This window comes from Pristis pectinata, chromosome 5 (genome assembly GCF_009764475.1).
Source record: "Pristis pectinata isolate sPriPec2 chromosome 5, sPriPec2.1.pri, whole genome shotgun sequence".
NCBI classification, from domain to species: Eukaryota; Metazoa; Chordata; class Chondrichthyes; order Rhinopristiformes; family Pristidae; genus Pristis; species Pristis pectinata.
The window spans coordinates 32,826,882-32,842,100 of record NC_067409.1 but is presented as its reverse complement, the minus strand read 5'-3'; the positions used below and the strand labels follow the sequence as shown (position 1 = coordinate 32,842,100).

General features: G+C 38.6%; 1 protein-coding gene across 4 annotated transcripts in view; it reads left to right on the top strand.

The window, feature by feature from the left end:
- Window positions 1-15,219, top strand: part of mllt10 (MLLT10 histone lysine methyltransferase DOT1L cofactor) — a 207,394-nt gene that overhangs the window by 40,096 nt on the left and 152,079 nt on the right. For all 4 annotated transcript variants that reach the window (XM_052016276.1, XM_052016277.1, XM_052016275.1 and 1 more), the window contains 2 exons: window positions 6,882-6,985; window positions 13,589-13,682. In XM_052016276.1, the coding sequence (XP_051872236.1) occupies window positions 6,882-6,985; window positions 13,589-13,682 (198 nt within the window). The remainder of the gene's footprint in view (window positions 1-6,881; window positions 6,986-13,588; window positions 13,683-15,219) is intronic.

Here is a 15,219-nt window from a genome sequence, read left to right as displayed (position 1 = left end):
TTGGACTCCGTCTTTACCTCTCATTGTCTTGGTGTAGCAGCCAGCATAATCAAAGACTCCACCCACCTGGGACATTCTCTCTTCTCTTCCATCACACGTACCACCAGACTTAAGGACAGCTTCTACCCCACTGTGATAAGACCATTGAATGGTTTCCTTATACAATGAGATGGACTATGACCTCACGATCTACCTTGTTGTGACCTTGCATCTTATTGCACTGCACTTTCTCTGTAGCTGTGACACTTACTCTATACTGTTACTGTTTTACCTGTACTACATCAATGCACTTTGTACTAACTCAATGTAACTGCACTGTGTAGTGAATTGACCTGTACGATCGGTTTGTAAGACAAGCTTTTCACTGTACCTCGGTACAAGTGACAATAATAAACCAATACCAATAGTACTTGGCACTATAGGTTGATGAGTATGATGATACACAGAAAGAGTGCAGTCCAGAAAGGCACCATAGGATAATGGACTGCACAGAGTAGTGTTGGGGAGTGTGGCTGCAAAGATTCTGAAAGCAATTGCAATGGAGGATTTTGTGGTTGGAGGCAGGGCAGAGAAGCATTTCTGTGAGTATCAATGTGTCCATGGTATCAAGGTATAAAACATCATGGAGATAACAGGATTTGGCTGGTGTCCCGAAGGGGAGTTCAATTGTGTGGTTGGGGAAGGTTAACTTAAACTGGCGGGAGGATGAGGACCACTATATAGTAATGGAAGATAAATAAAAGTGCACAAGTTAGTGGGAGTGTTAGAAAGTACGAGGGAAGGAACTTTTGTGATTTTAGATATAAGCTGATGGGAATAGAATATGAACAGTATGAAATGGGTTGAAAAAAATGTATGAAAACACACTAGTGGAAAAAGATTGATAAGCAGCAAGTACAAATAACCTTGCAGGATTTGATGTTGCTGTGATAACTGAAGCATGGTTTGAAACGGGATAGAAGATTGGGCTCCAAATGATGCAGGCTGTTCAGAAAAGATGGGGAAGGAAGAAAAGATCATGTGGCAGTGCTAATTAAGGAAAATATGGAAACCATAGAAACTTGTGGGGAAAAAATGGAGGTCTTTTGCCTAGTGAGTGGAATTTAGGTTAATCCCATTTCCCGGTGCTTGATCCAAAGCCCTGCAAATTATGGCTCTTTAAGTACTCATCCAAATTCTTTTAAAATAATGGTTTCTTCCTCCTCCAGCCTCTTCAAGTAGTGAGTTCCACAGCCCTAATTGACTGAAATAATTTAGTGTCTCCTCTCCCCTTTCTACCAATTAAGAGACCTCTGCTGAGGAAAATAGAGCCTTTTTGTTTACTCTGAGCTCCCAGCTTTACGTGCCTCAATTAAATTTCTCCCAAAATAGATAATCCCAGCCCAATCTCACATAACTATATTTCTCCAGACCTTCACTGCCTTACTGATCCATCTGCTATCTTCAGAAGTATTTAGATATGCACTACAAGATTCCTGTTATTCTACTTTTCACATCCTTCTATTTATTGTGCATTCACTTTCCATGTTTTGCCTTCATCAAATGCATTATTCTCCAGATTAACTTCAATTTTTTCTGCATATCGAACTAATATGTGCATAACTTTCTGTAGACCGGAACTTTATTCCTTGCTATCAACTATATACTACCAGTTTTTTGGTGTAATCAGAACTTGATTGTGGTGAAAAACAAGGGACCTAGTATAAAGCCCTGCAGAACTCCATTGCACTAGTTACTAAGATTCCTGTCAACTATTACTCTTTACTTTTCTCACTGAGCAAATTTTTAGTTCAATGCCACTTTTGGATTCCAGGGGCCTCTACTTTCTCGATCAGTTTGCTATTCGAGATGTTGTTAAGTGCCTTTCTAAAATTCAGGCATTGTATAGCAAATCCTCTACCTTTAGTTACCTCCTTTTAAAAAATGCAATTAATTCAGTCAGACATAATGTTCCCTTAACATCTCTGTGCTATCTATCCATGATTAACCTGCTGATTCTCTGTATGCTGTTCCTCAGAAATTTTTCCAATAATGTGCTCATTGCCATCGTCAGGTTGACTGGCCTGCAATTACTTGGTCTGTTGTGACACTTTTGTTTAAAAAAGGGGGAGCACATCCTTGGCCTCCCATTCCTCTGGCACTAGACCTATAGCCAAAGAAAGGCAAGGAAAATAATAATTTAAATTTTTTTTATTGAAAGAGGGCTAACTTCAAAGAGAAGGATCTGTGCAAGTTAATTAAAGTGGATTTGAATATTGATAAATTAAGTTATAACAAAATTTTTTAAATTCATTTTTCAGTATGGCAATGTGATGGAGAGTTCATTTAAACCATTGCATTCCTTCTGATGAAGGTACTCCCACAATGTTATTGGGTAGGGAGATCCAGGATTTTGACCCAACAGTGAGATATTTCCAAGTCAGGATGTAGTGTGAATTGGAAAAATGTGTGCAGGTGGCAGCATTCCAATGTGCCTAAAGCTCTTATCTTCTGTGGTGGTGGTGGTTGGTGCTTTAGAGGTGCTGCTGGAATAGCCTAGGCGAGTAACTGCAATGTATTTTGTAGACGATTCACAATATAACCACCGTGTGCCTGTAGAGAAGGGAGCAAATGTTTTGTGTAATGAATGAGGTTTCAATCAAGCTACCTGTATTCTCCTAGCTGGTGTCAACTTCTTGAGTGTTGTGGGAGCTGAATGTGTCCAGGCAGCCAGAGTATTCTGTCAGACTCCAGACTTTTGCATTTTGGGCTGTCAGCAAATGAGACATCACTAAAAGGTACCCAGAGTCCAACTTGAATGTCAAGGGTAGGTAATTTGATTCTCTCTCTTGTTGAGAAGCTGACCATTGCTTGGCAGTAAATGTTGTCTAATTATTGCACCCAGGTGTGGACTGCTTTATTTACTGATGAGTTGTGAATGGAATTGAACATTTGTATAGTCATCAATGAACATGCCCTCTTCTGACTTTGTGATGGATGGCAGGTCATTGTTGAAACAGCAGAACAATTCCTGCTATTGGGGCAAGGATGATGTGCCACCAAGAGTCAGATTTGTCATTTGAGAGAGACTAGTTTGCAGTGCTGTTGGAAAAGTCAGATGAAATGGGACTGATGGAGATTGCTTCATTAGTAGTTGGTATAAACTAGATGTGTCAAATAGTCACCACCTGTTCATAAAGTCTCAATTCTATGCCTTTATGCAGGGTGTACATCCAAGGGCTGAAGATGATTTCACATGGTCTCTAATAATAGTGTTTGTAATAGATCTTGTCAAGCAGTAAATTTAATACATTTTGATTTAGTTCTGAGAAATAGCAGGGACTATCAAAGGTATGTGAAATAAAGACCACACCTATTAATTAATGTAAGTTCAGTTTAGCACCTTCACTTCCACCAATGTTTAATGAATATTTTGAATTTTATTTCTGCAGCTCCTCTTTGATTAGTTTTTGTTGAATACTAGTGCTTAGTCCAATAAATACATAACTTGGAAAGCTAAGAATTGAGCCGTGTCCGTGGCATAACTAGCAGAACATTAGACATTATCATAGACATTAAACATTACTATATACGGTGAAGAAGGTTATCAAGAATTGCAGCGGGATTTGATCAGCTGGGTAAGTGGGTTGAGGAATGGCAAATGGAGTTCAATTCAGATAAATGTGAGGTGTTACATTTTGGGAAGTCAGACCAGGGTAGGACTTTCACAGTGTACAGTAGGGTCCCGGGCAGTGTTGTAGAAAAGAAAGACCTAGGAGTACAGGTACACAGATCCCTGAAAGTGGTGAAGAAAAGGCTTCTGGCCTGCTGGACTTCATCAGTCAGGGCATTGAATATGGGAGTTGGGATGTTATGTACAAGTTGGTTTGGCTGCACTTGGAGTAATGTGTACAGTTTTGGTCACCCTGCTATAGGAAAGATGCCATTAAGCTAGAAGGAGTGCAAAAAAAGATATGTGAGGATTTTGCCAGGACTTGAGGGACTGGGTTATAGGGAGCGGTTGGACATGCTAGGATTTTTTTTTGCTTGCAACTAATAAAATGCTTCATCTAATGCACAGTAATCTAAAGAGAGGCCACGTTAGTGGGAAGAGTGATGTCATATTGAGATATGTTTGAGCCAACAAAGCAAGTAGAGGTCTTGGAGATTTAGTGGATACATTATCGAAAATACTTGTCTTTAGCTTTTAAGGTAACAGAATAAAGCTAACAGAATACGATGACGCAACAGCATAGCAGTGGGTCATTTCGACCAGCTAATTTATTCCAGTATTTTAGGATCATACTAGATTCTTCCCAGTCTACATCTAACCTGATCAATGTATCATCCTTTTTTTTTCTGCCTGTTGTAACTTACCTAGTTTTCTCTTAAATGTGTTTGTGTGGTTTGCCTCAGCTATGCTTTGTGCTCTTTGCGCTTGTAACCACTGAGTAAAGAAGTTTCTCCAGCACCCCACCATGCCTTGCCGCTTCCAGCATGTAAAAGCACTGGTCTGTCAAATAAAAAAAATCCTGTTGCTTTTCAATTTAAAAGAAAGATAACAGAGAGCAGGGTCTATGTGGAGGCAGAAGATGTGCATAGTTCTAATGGAATACTTCGATATGTCTTCATAGAATATTGAGATGACACAGACAATAACATTAAGGAGAAAGAATGTGAAGTTTTGCAAGTGACTAATTTAGAAAGAGAGAAAACCAATTAAGGGGTCCAGTGTCTTTAAAATTACATATTGCTAGGCCTGGATAAAGTATGCCCAGGGCCCTAAAAAGAAGCCAAGCAAGGAAAGAGTGCTGACTCCAGTTATCATTTTCCAGTTGTTGACAGGCACGTCGCCAGAGAACTGGAAGATGGCTTAATGTGGTGCCATTGTTTAAAAATAGACCAAGTAAATGTGGGTCAGTTAGCTTCACATCAGTGATGGGAAAATTAGTAGAATTAAATCTAAGGACAGCATTAATCAGCATTTACAGAGGCGTAGGTAAACCACAGGTAAACCAGAATGAATTTATTAAGAGAAGGACATGTCTGACCAGTGATCAAATTTTTTGAGTAGGTGTCAAGGAGATTTCAGCAAGGTGTTTGTCAAAGACCAACATGGAATATTGATTAGAAAGGTCAAAGTCCGTGGGATTCAAGGAAAAGTGTCAAGTTTGATTAAAAATGATTAAAATTGGTTTAGTGGGTTAATCATCAATCAATTTTTAGTGACTGAGGGGCTGTAAAGCATAGGGTGCTACTGAGCTCCGTAGTAGTCTCTTTTTATGATGCATATTAATGAGTTGCACTGAAATTTAGAGACCATGATTCAGAAATTGGCTAATGTTACCAAAATCATCAATCTGATTATCATGAGGAAGAAAGTTCTAGGTGGCAGGAAAGTATTCAGTGATCAGTTCGATGAGCATAAAAATGGTAATGGAATACAGCCTGGAGAAGTGTGATGCATTTGGAAAGGAAAGAGATCATTAATGGTAGGGCACTAAGAAGCATAAACAAAAGGATCTTGGGGTGCCTGTCTACAGATCCCTGAAGGTAGCAGAAAAGGTGAATAAGGTAACTACGAAGACATTTGAGATCTCTTCCCTCCCTGAGAAAGGTGTTTTTAAAAAACAGTAGCAGGGAGGTCATGTTTGAAATGTATAAAACACCTGGTAAGCCACAGCTAGCTTACCATGTACAGTTTTGGTCACTACGTTACAGGAAAAGTGCATTAGATTGAGTCCAGAGGAGTTTTATGATATTTGAGTATTAGAATACTAGAACTATGAGGAGAGATTTTCTAGGCTGGAGTTATTTTCTTTGGAATACATGAGCATGAAGAGGAAGGAACCATTTCTTTGCCAGAAAGCCCAATAAATAGGGGAAATAGATTTGTCAATTGGTGGATGGATTAGAGGGAATTTGAGAAAAATCTACTGGGTATTTGGAACTCGCTTCGTGAAAGGTTGGTGGAGGAGAAATCTGTAATCGCATTTAAGAGGTAAATAGAAGAGCCAAGAGTTGGAAAATGGTCCTTGCCTAAGTAGTTCAACTTCTGGCTAGGTTGAGCCTGATGGGCTGATTGGTTGCCTCCTGTGCTGTCATTTTCTATGATTCTCTTCATTGCAGCCTTCATTGCATATGATTCTCTTCATTGTAATCCTATATTGCTTCACGTCATGCAAAGCCTTACAATATCTTTGCAAACTTTTAAGTGTGCTCTGGATTTTTGCTTAACTGTTTGTGATATTCCCTTTTAATTATCCCTTCTGTATTTAAATTTTACTTGCATGGATTCATTATCACCTGTTATGTTAACTGTAATTAACATAATGAGTGATAATATAATTATTCACATTTGGACTTGAGTACTATACTTAAATTTGAAAGTGTGCGAAAGATTTTCTGACCCAACTGAAACTGACCTAAAGACAAAATTCAACTCCCAAGTTTAAATTTTTTGTGCATGTGAAACAAATTGATTGATACTGTAGTAAGTGATATGATTTTGAGAGTTTCATTTTCAGGCTTTCTTGAATCTTGGCTTCATTTTACTCCACTTAATTTTTCAACATTAGAGTTTTCCAGTAATATCTTCTACATTTGTGTATGTATTTTAAAAAAAAGCTATATTTCCACATGATACTGATCAGGAAGAGAACCAAGACTTGTTCCATTAGAGGCTGTCAGTAAATTGGAAATGTGGAATTTGTGACGTGAATGGTGCCACTTTGCAAGTTTTGTTTTATAATGCTTGCAAATCTGTTAAATTGTTTGAATTTTCTGAATCAATTGTGAAATAATTGCTCTGCAATGGCATGTATTATGACAATGAATAATTGGGACCTCTGTTTGGTTACTTGAATTAAAAATTAGGTTTATCTGCTTTTTGTTTCCCACAGACTTGCTACATTTGTGAAGAACAAGGCCGTGAAAGCAAAGCAGCAACTGGTGCTTGTATGACATGTAATAAACATGGATGTCGACAAGCTTTCCATGTAACTTGGTTAGTATTTTTAAATGGAAAATATGGACAAAGTTGTGCTGAACACACAAATGAATGCATAGGTACAGGCAAGCTACACAAATCAAGATTTATTTTGAACTGTAATTGTTTTTTCTGATCACTCCTGAGACGACCATGGTGCTGCTATATTTGGCTTTGGCACCCCTGGAATAGTAAGAAGGTGAAGTCTGCAACCCATCTTTTGTCTGATAATTGTTAAGTTATAGGTGCTGAATGTTGTGCACAAAACCGATAAAGCATGTTTTGAGTTTAGCCATGATGTTGCTCATTGTCTCTCATTGACTTTCTCATGTCAATTCTCTAATAGCAGCCATTTGGAAAGTCTGGTGATGTGTAGAACAGAGGTTCCTTCAGGAGAGAAAGTGAGAGAGTTGATAAGGGTGAGGGGAAAGAATGATAGAGAATTATATTGAATTTGCAACACAGAAATAGGTTATTTAAATAAGCTGGTCTATGCTGATCCTAGTGATCCTTATTTTAGTAATTTCACATGAACCTTCAACCATTCTAGTGCTCACAACCTTGGACTCGTGTTTTCCCATATTCCTTTCTCCTTCATATGTCCATCATGTCTTCCCTTAAATGTCTGAATGCTACCTTGTACAGCCACTTCATGTGGCAGTGAGATCTACATCCTTGCTACTTTATTTGTAGAGAGATGTTTAAAACTTCAAATAATACTGTGTTCTAAACATAGATCCTTATAAATTTAACATTATCCTTCTGCTTACATTCAGTCCTTTGCTGTGGTATTCTTCACATTTTTTGCCAATTGTATGGACTGAACTATAAAGGCAGATTTCTGAGTTAATCTTTTGGATAATTTGTATCCATAATATATCTACTTTTTGAAGAAAACTTGTTTCTTCCAGTGACCTTATTTTTTAGTGTATCCCTACTTTATGTAACTCTTAAGAGCAAGCCATTTCAAATTGCATTAACTGCAGACCCATGCGTGGGATTTGTGATCGAGAGAAATAACTGAATAGATTTTTAATATTTACTCCCCTTTAGCCCCAATTCTTTCAAAAGCATCAACTTCTCTAGGGGTGTAGTTCAGTGGCTATTGATGATCTTCTGGAACCTTTCTCAAAGTGAATATTCTTCCTCCATGAGCGATAACCATATCTGAAGACCTGTAAATCATTTGGTGCATCATAGTTAAACTTGATCTTCCCTTATCTGAAGTCTAAACAAAGGCACTTTCCAGCAAGAGTGACTCAATAGTTATCACGATTGGGAGACCTAGATGATTTGTTTCCTGTTCTAGCCTAAGGGTGCCAGGCCAATTGCAGCACATCTACTTCATTTATTGGACAGTTAACTGAAAATTTAACATGGAATTTAGTGACCTATGAGGCTCAGGAACACAATCACCTTACCAACTGAGCCAGTTGGAGAATTACTTAATATTGTCTCTCCTCCCCTCCTCTCCTGAAGGCTTTGGCACCTTGCTGAGCAGGATCCACAGGGACTGGTTCCCCGTCAGTACCTCGCACAAATGGCTTATTCATGTATCAGCCTTGAAGGTACGTGACAGCATTCAATTTGATGCTGGGTTGGGTTTTGGGCATAATGGCATCATATGCAAGCTTAATGCCATCTTCACTTGACATTCATACATTTTCACCGAGTTTATGAATAGCGTTACAGGTTTCTTCAGCAGATCAATGAGCAAATAATGCATCATGAAGTATCTGGTCATTTATATCACCAGGGTCCTGAGTTTGAAACCTGATCTTTGTTGAGTAAGTTGACCATTGATTGGTGTGCTACAGTTGGCCTCTGTGTACTTGGCTAGGGGAGGGGCATGAACAATCTGTGTGTCATTCCCACTTTTGATTCCTCCTTTTCCTTATTGCAGTTTAATTTCTGAGAAAATAAGATTCTGATACTCCTATAATAAAATGTCCTGATGTATACTATACCTGTTTGTGAAAATAGCAAGTAGCTAAGACAGTGGAAAGCTCTTATGCTTGTTAAAACATGTGATAAGGTTATAAGGAGAGAAAAGGGTAGTAAGTGGAGTGACTTCAAATCTAATATGATCTGAGCAGCATTTAAACAGCAGCTGAGTTTTGGTTAGTGATGCTTTGTGCACCTATGTCATTGTCTGTAGTTGACACTTGCTTAAAACTAATGTCTTGTAATATTAAAATTGATACGTCTAGAAGTATTTTCAGCTTTGATAATGAAAATGTAATAAATGCATATGTGCTATAATTCTGTTGTAATGTCTATACTTTATAAATTTTTATACATATTAGGATCTGGGCATGGCTGGTAAAGCCAGCATTTGTTGCCCATTCCTCATTGTCCTCGAGAAGGTGGTGGTGAACCATCACCTTGAACTGCTGCAGTTCTCCTAATGAAAATACTCAGGTAATGCTGTTTGATAGGAATTTCCAGGATTTAGACGATGATGAAGGAATGGTGATATTATTCCATATGAGGGCTGGAGGGGAACTTGGTGGGGTTCCCATGCATCTGCTGCATGTCTCTTTGTTGGTGGAGGTTGTGAGTCTGGGAGGTGCTGTTTGGAGTAACATAGGCAAATAACTGCAGCCGCCATACACCCATGGTGGATGGGATAGCAGTCAAGTGGGCTGCTTTGTCCTGAATGATGTTGGGTTTCTTGAGTGTTTTTGGAGTTGCACTCATCTTAGCAAGTGGAATATTCTAACAGATTCCTGACTTGTGCCTTGTAGATGGTGCAATGGCTTTGAGGTGTCTAAAGATAAATTGGTCGCTGCAGAACACCTAGCCTTTGATCTGCTTTTGCCAATCACAGCATTTGTGGCTGCTTCAGTTGAGGTTCTCATCAGTGGTCACTCCCAGGATACTGGTGAGGCACTGGCAATAGTTGAGTCATGAATATTGAGGGAAGGTGTTTAGACTGGCTTGTTGGAAACTGGTATCACCTGGCACTTTAGTAGGATAAATGTTGTTTGTCACTTCCAGCTAAAGTAAGGTTAGAGAAGGGATATACAGTTTAAATTATGACATTTTAATTGAGTTGAGGAACTTAAAGATCTTGTTTTGGAGGATCCAAAAGGAGGTGTGTAAAGGTCAAGTCTAAATGGAACCTGCTTTGTATCAGAGTTAGACAAAAAACACTGAACTGTCATTAAATAAAGCTGGCCTGAGTTTAATCTTGGATAAAGGTTTAAGTAATGGAAAAAGTGTATAATTGGTTCACTAGGACGTTGCCAAGGATGGGTGCTTCCAATTGTAAAGAAAAGCTTGCGTTGAGCAGTATTTCCCAATGTATGAGTCCCGACCACAAAATAGTTCACATCATCAACAGATGGGTCACATTCTGCAGGCTATGTTTTTCTCACTGTTGTCAGATTCCCTGTTAGCTTTCTCAAAGCTCTGAAAATCAAAAAAAAACTGCAAATGTTGGAAATCTAAAATAAAAACGGAAATTGCTGGAAATACTCAGCCGGTCATGTGGCATCTGTGGGAAGAGAAACAGTTAATGTTTCAGGTTGAAGATCCTTCATCAGAACTGGGAAGGAGAGGAAAGAAACTTATTATTCTGCAGGGAGGGTTGAGGGGTGGTGGTGTCTGAAAGGCTAAAACCAGGGGTGACCATGGCGATAAGCTGTAAAGAAGGTTATCTGGTCAATGAGTGAATGGGAGCAGTTAGAAAGAAAAAACATAGACAAAAGAATGAAGGAGTTGCAAAATACAGAGCAGGAGGATGTTCCCACCCGTTTCCTCTGGGACAGAACAAGGATGGAGTTCCACCCGATCAGCGTCTGCATTCAACAGACCATTCTCCACAGTCTCTGCCATGTTCAAAGAAATTACCCTACATGTCTTCTGCCCACCCCGCCCCCCATCCCCCATTCTTGCATCACTTTCCTTTGCAAATGCAGGCAATGCAACGTTTGTCATTTCACTTCCTCCCTTTCCACCATCCACGTACCCAAACAATCTTTCCAGGTGAAGCAATGATCACTTGGACTTCCAATCTAGTGTATTGAATGTGGTGGTCTCAATATTGGAGAAATCAAACACAGAATGCGGAACCCCTGCATTCAGTCCACAGAAGCAACCTTGAGCTTCCTGTTGCCTGTTACTTTAATTCTCCATCCTACTCTTGCTCTGACCTGTTGGCCTGGAGCCTCCTGCACTGTTACAATGAGGCCTAATGCAAGCTTGAGGAACAGCACCTCATCTTCCTTCTGGCCCTGTTGCAGCCTTAGCGACTCTTGAATTCTACAACTTAAGATAATTTGATTTTTCTGTCTCAGTCATCCATCTGTGATATTGGCTCACCTTGTTTGTTTTTCTTTTCTCTTTTTTTTCTTTTTTCCTCTCAGGAAGTGGAGGACATGCCCAGCCTGACCTGCTAGCTATGTCTTCCTGCTATGTATTTCGCAACTCCTACATTCTGTCTAATTTCTCACTCTCTAACTGCTCCCATTTACTCATTGACCAGATAACCTTGTTTACAGTTTATCCCCATGGTCACCTTGGGTTTACTCTATCAGAAACATTTCCCCCCAAATCCTCCCTGCAGGTTAATGAGCTTCATTTCTCTCCTTCCCAGTTTTGACAAAAGGTCTTCAATTTGAAATGTTAATTCGTCCCACAGATGCGGCCTGACTTGGTGAGTATTTCTAGCCTTTTCTGTTTTTGTTCTGAATGGTCCCATTGGCATTAGGGACCAATTTTCCAGTACTGCCAATAGAGGACACCCTGCCTTGATAGCAGGAGCTGTGAATCTATAGGCCTTCTCCCAGCTCCTTTAAAGGAGCAGCTAGCTGGTGATGCCACTGTGCTGTTTCCATGAACATAGAAACACTTGACTGGAAACTTTGGGATCCTTGTGCACAGGTGTCACATGAACATAGGCTATTATTTTTCTGTCACATCACTGCTGTTGGTGTTTTTCTTGCAATGGTGGTCTGATTTTGAGTATAATTCGTCTATTGTATTACAGTTGCATCCTTAAGCCAGAATGTATTTTGCTTTTATAATTATTTAATGACATTTCAGCACAGTGAATACAGTCCACAGTTAAAGTGCATAAGCTAAAGGCAAGTGCATTTAATAACTTTTGATATTGTGCTCAGTTTTTTCAATCTTAAAAAATAGGATATATTTTAGATTAAAATATTAAGACCACCAACATTTATTGTGATATCTTTGGCATGTTAACGCAATCATTTTGAGGTTGCAGAAAACTTTGTGGTCAAATCGATAATGCTTAGCAAAAAATTAGGAAGTGTTGATGTGTGGCTTCGCACTCAGGCACTGGGGTGATCACATGGGAGGCCTTGAAAGTTATGAAAGTTTAGGTTGAGGCAAATACTGATTAGATTGTTTTCAGTGGATGAAGAGATGGCAATGCATATTCTTCATGAAGAACTACGTTCTGCCAACCAATTCAGACAAACTAGGTGTAGATCAAAAAAAAACACTTGGGTGCAGCATTACTAATGCAGTTTCAAGCATACCTGTAATGGAGCTAAGCTTGTTGCTTACTTTGCCTGGACTTTCCAAGCTATTAGACTCATGGCTTGCAAATTTAAGAGTTGAACAGGAAGAATCATAGCCCATGTTCTAAACCTCAAACCTCTGTTCAATATACATTGATCATTAGTAGTGCCTTAAGGCACAGTGGGATGGCTAGATTCAAATTTGGCAGTAATGTTAGTCATTGGCCTCTATATCTTTGCATCACTAAAGCCCGGAATAAAATCTGGCTTCTCTCCTTCTCTTCCTTCCTTCTTCCAAAGAAGTTATTGACTAGTTTGTCATCTGAGAGACTAAGTTTGAACCATTGTTAGATGTGCAGCAGGCATTAGGAATTTTCATTAAGCAGTGCTGAACAGCATAGCTCAATAAAATGTTTGCATGTTTGGTACTACATTGTGGCTACTTCATTGGAGGCTTGGAATTTCAGCATTATCCACTGATCTCTGTGCAGCCCGATCATACTAGACATAAAATTCAGTAAGTACTTGGGCCAGGCAGCATCTCTGGAAGAGAAGCTGAAATATTAACTTTCTATTTCCATACATGTTACCTGACTTGAATATTTCCACTATTTTCAGTTTTCAGATTTCTAATATCTGCAGGTGTTTTGGGGTTTTCATGAATTTAAACACTGTATCAAGATTTATGCACATCTTCTTGCAAGTTATCTAACTTCCAGATAATGCTCTTCATTCTGTCATCTCAATGCTGAAACCATTTGTGATAGTTCATCTGAGGTAATTAATTCAGCATAGATCAAGAACCGAATCTGAGATCTTTCATTCTTTATACTATAAAACGTACCTAGGCCACTGGAGGAATTCCAGACATAAGGAAAGGGTTTTAGCATTGTAGAGGTATTAGGACTTAATAGAGCTGGATGACATGAGAGGATTGTGAAAAATGGAGTTCTCAAGCTATTAGCAAAAAAAGTTAGGTCATAATATCCTTTTTGGAATACTGAATTCTTAATTGAGAAAAGAGTAAAGAAAGGTGAAAACTTAATAGACAGCCATAAACTACTCTGCAGACTTGACACATATTTCAATCTCTTTGCTAGTATCTTGACTGTTTTTACTGTTTTTTCAGTGCACAACTGGCAGGACTTCTATGTGAAGAAGAAGGTTCAGAAGCTGATAATGTTAAATACTGTGGCTACTGTAAATACCATTTTGGAAAATTGGTAAGTGCTAAGAATTTTGTGAAGGAAATGGCAAGAATTCCATAAAAAGAAAAATCCAAAGTAACAACCATTTTGTGATTGAGTTGAATTTATTAAGCAAGAAGAGGAAGAAGTGCTCTATCAGACTATCTTCTTCTACTGATCTCACTATTTCTTCTTTGCTGTTGATCTGATAGAAAGGTTGTTAACTGTCTGCTCATCTGAAGAAGATTATCAAATAATGAGAATATAAAATATTGAGTACTTCTGGCAAAATAGCATTAAGCTAGAAAGTGTCATAGGTTTAAAAAGTTGTTGGTTGTCTATTTTCAATGAATAAAGCTGAAAACTGGATATATAAAAGAAAAGTGACATACCTATATGAACTATAACTTATAGTGTACTCTTTCCTCATTTGGATTATATTTGTTAAATATCAGCAATTTGGTTGCAAAACTCTTTGTATGTACTTTTGCACAGTTATTAGAAATACTTTGATGGGGAATTTTAAATGGTCTTTAAGTTGGGCTATAAACTTTCAGTAATGTTTTATATAGAATGTTGCTGGTTGTGTTTTAAGAACTGAACTGGGTTAGCGAGTATGCAAGGTATTGCACTATGATATATATTACCCCTTTGCCCAAACATTAAATGTTTTCTCTTTCAAACTTGAAGCCATCTATTTTGAAGGTTTTTACAGTAGCCTTATTTATGTATTTTGATATTCAGTATTTCTCTGATCCAGTGGCCTTGATTTAGTTGCAACCCGTTCAGGAATCTATCTTAAATTTTACCATTCTTTTATGAGACACCAGCCCTGAGTTTTCCAACAGTGAGGAGCTATCTAATCTCGCCCCTCTTCAATGACCTAGGAGCAAATCTATCAGCAGCAATAAAGGTGGCTTTAGTAAATGTATTTAGCAGGTTCCAGACATAAATGACATTATGTGGTGGACATGAAGAAGTGCTGCTTCTGACTGTCTCTGGTATTCATAAACAACAAAAGCTGTGATTAATTAATTACACTTTTCTTCATATTAAAAAAACATTGAACACTTCTTATAAATATATTTTAATTATTTTAACTCTATTAATTCAGTAGGATCTAACTTCACTGAACCTTGCCTCTCTACTTCATAGCCATAACTTTACTTTGGAATGAATGTAGTCATTGAACTGCATTGCCAGGTCTAACTTGGTACAGATTCATCGAGTAGATTCCCCTGAGTAACTGGGGAATTATAAAGCTAGCACTCCACTATTGGCCTGCATATGGAGTCAAACACGGGGCTTAATTGGGAAATTGCTTCCAAGGATCATTAGGAAGTTTGAGATTTCTGCATATGTGTATTCTTGTCTGGGAGCCCCAGGCTTCCTGGGTCATATGCACCCCAATCAATGGACTGCTGTGGCTCAAATTTATTTTAACTGTTAACATAAGTGTTTAAAAGACCATAAGATACAGGAGCAGAATTAGGCCATTCAGCCCTTCAAGTCTGCTCCGCCATTCAATCATAGCTGATTTATTTTTCCAACTCCATTCTCCTACCTTCTACCC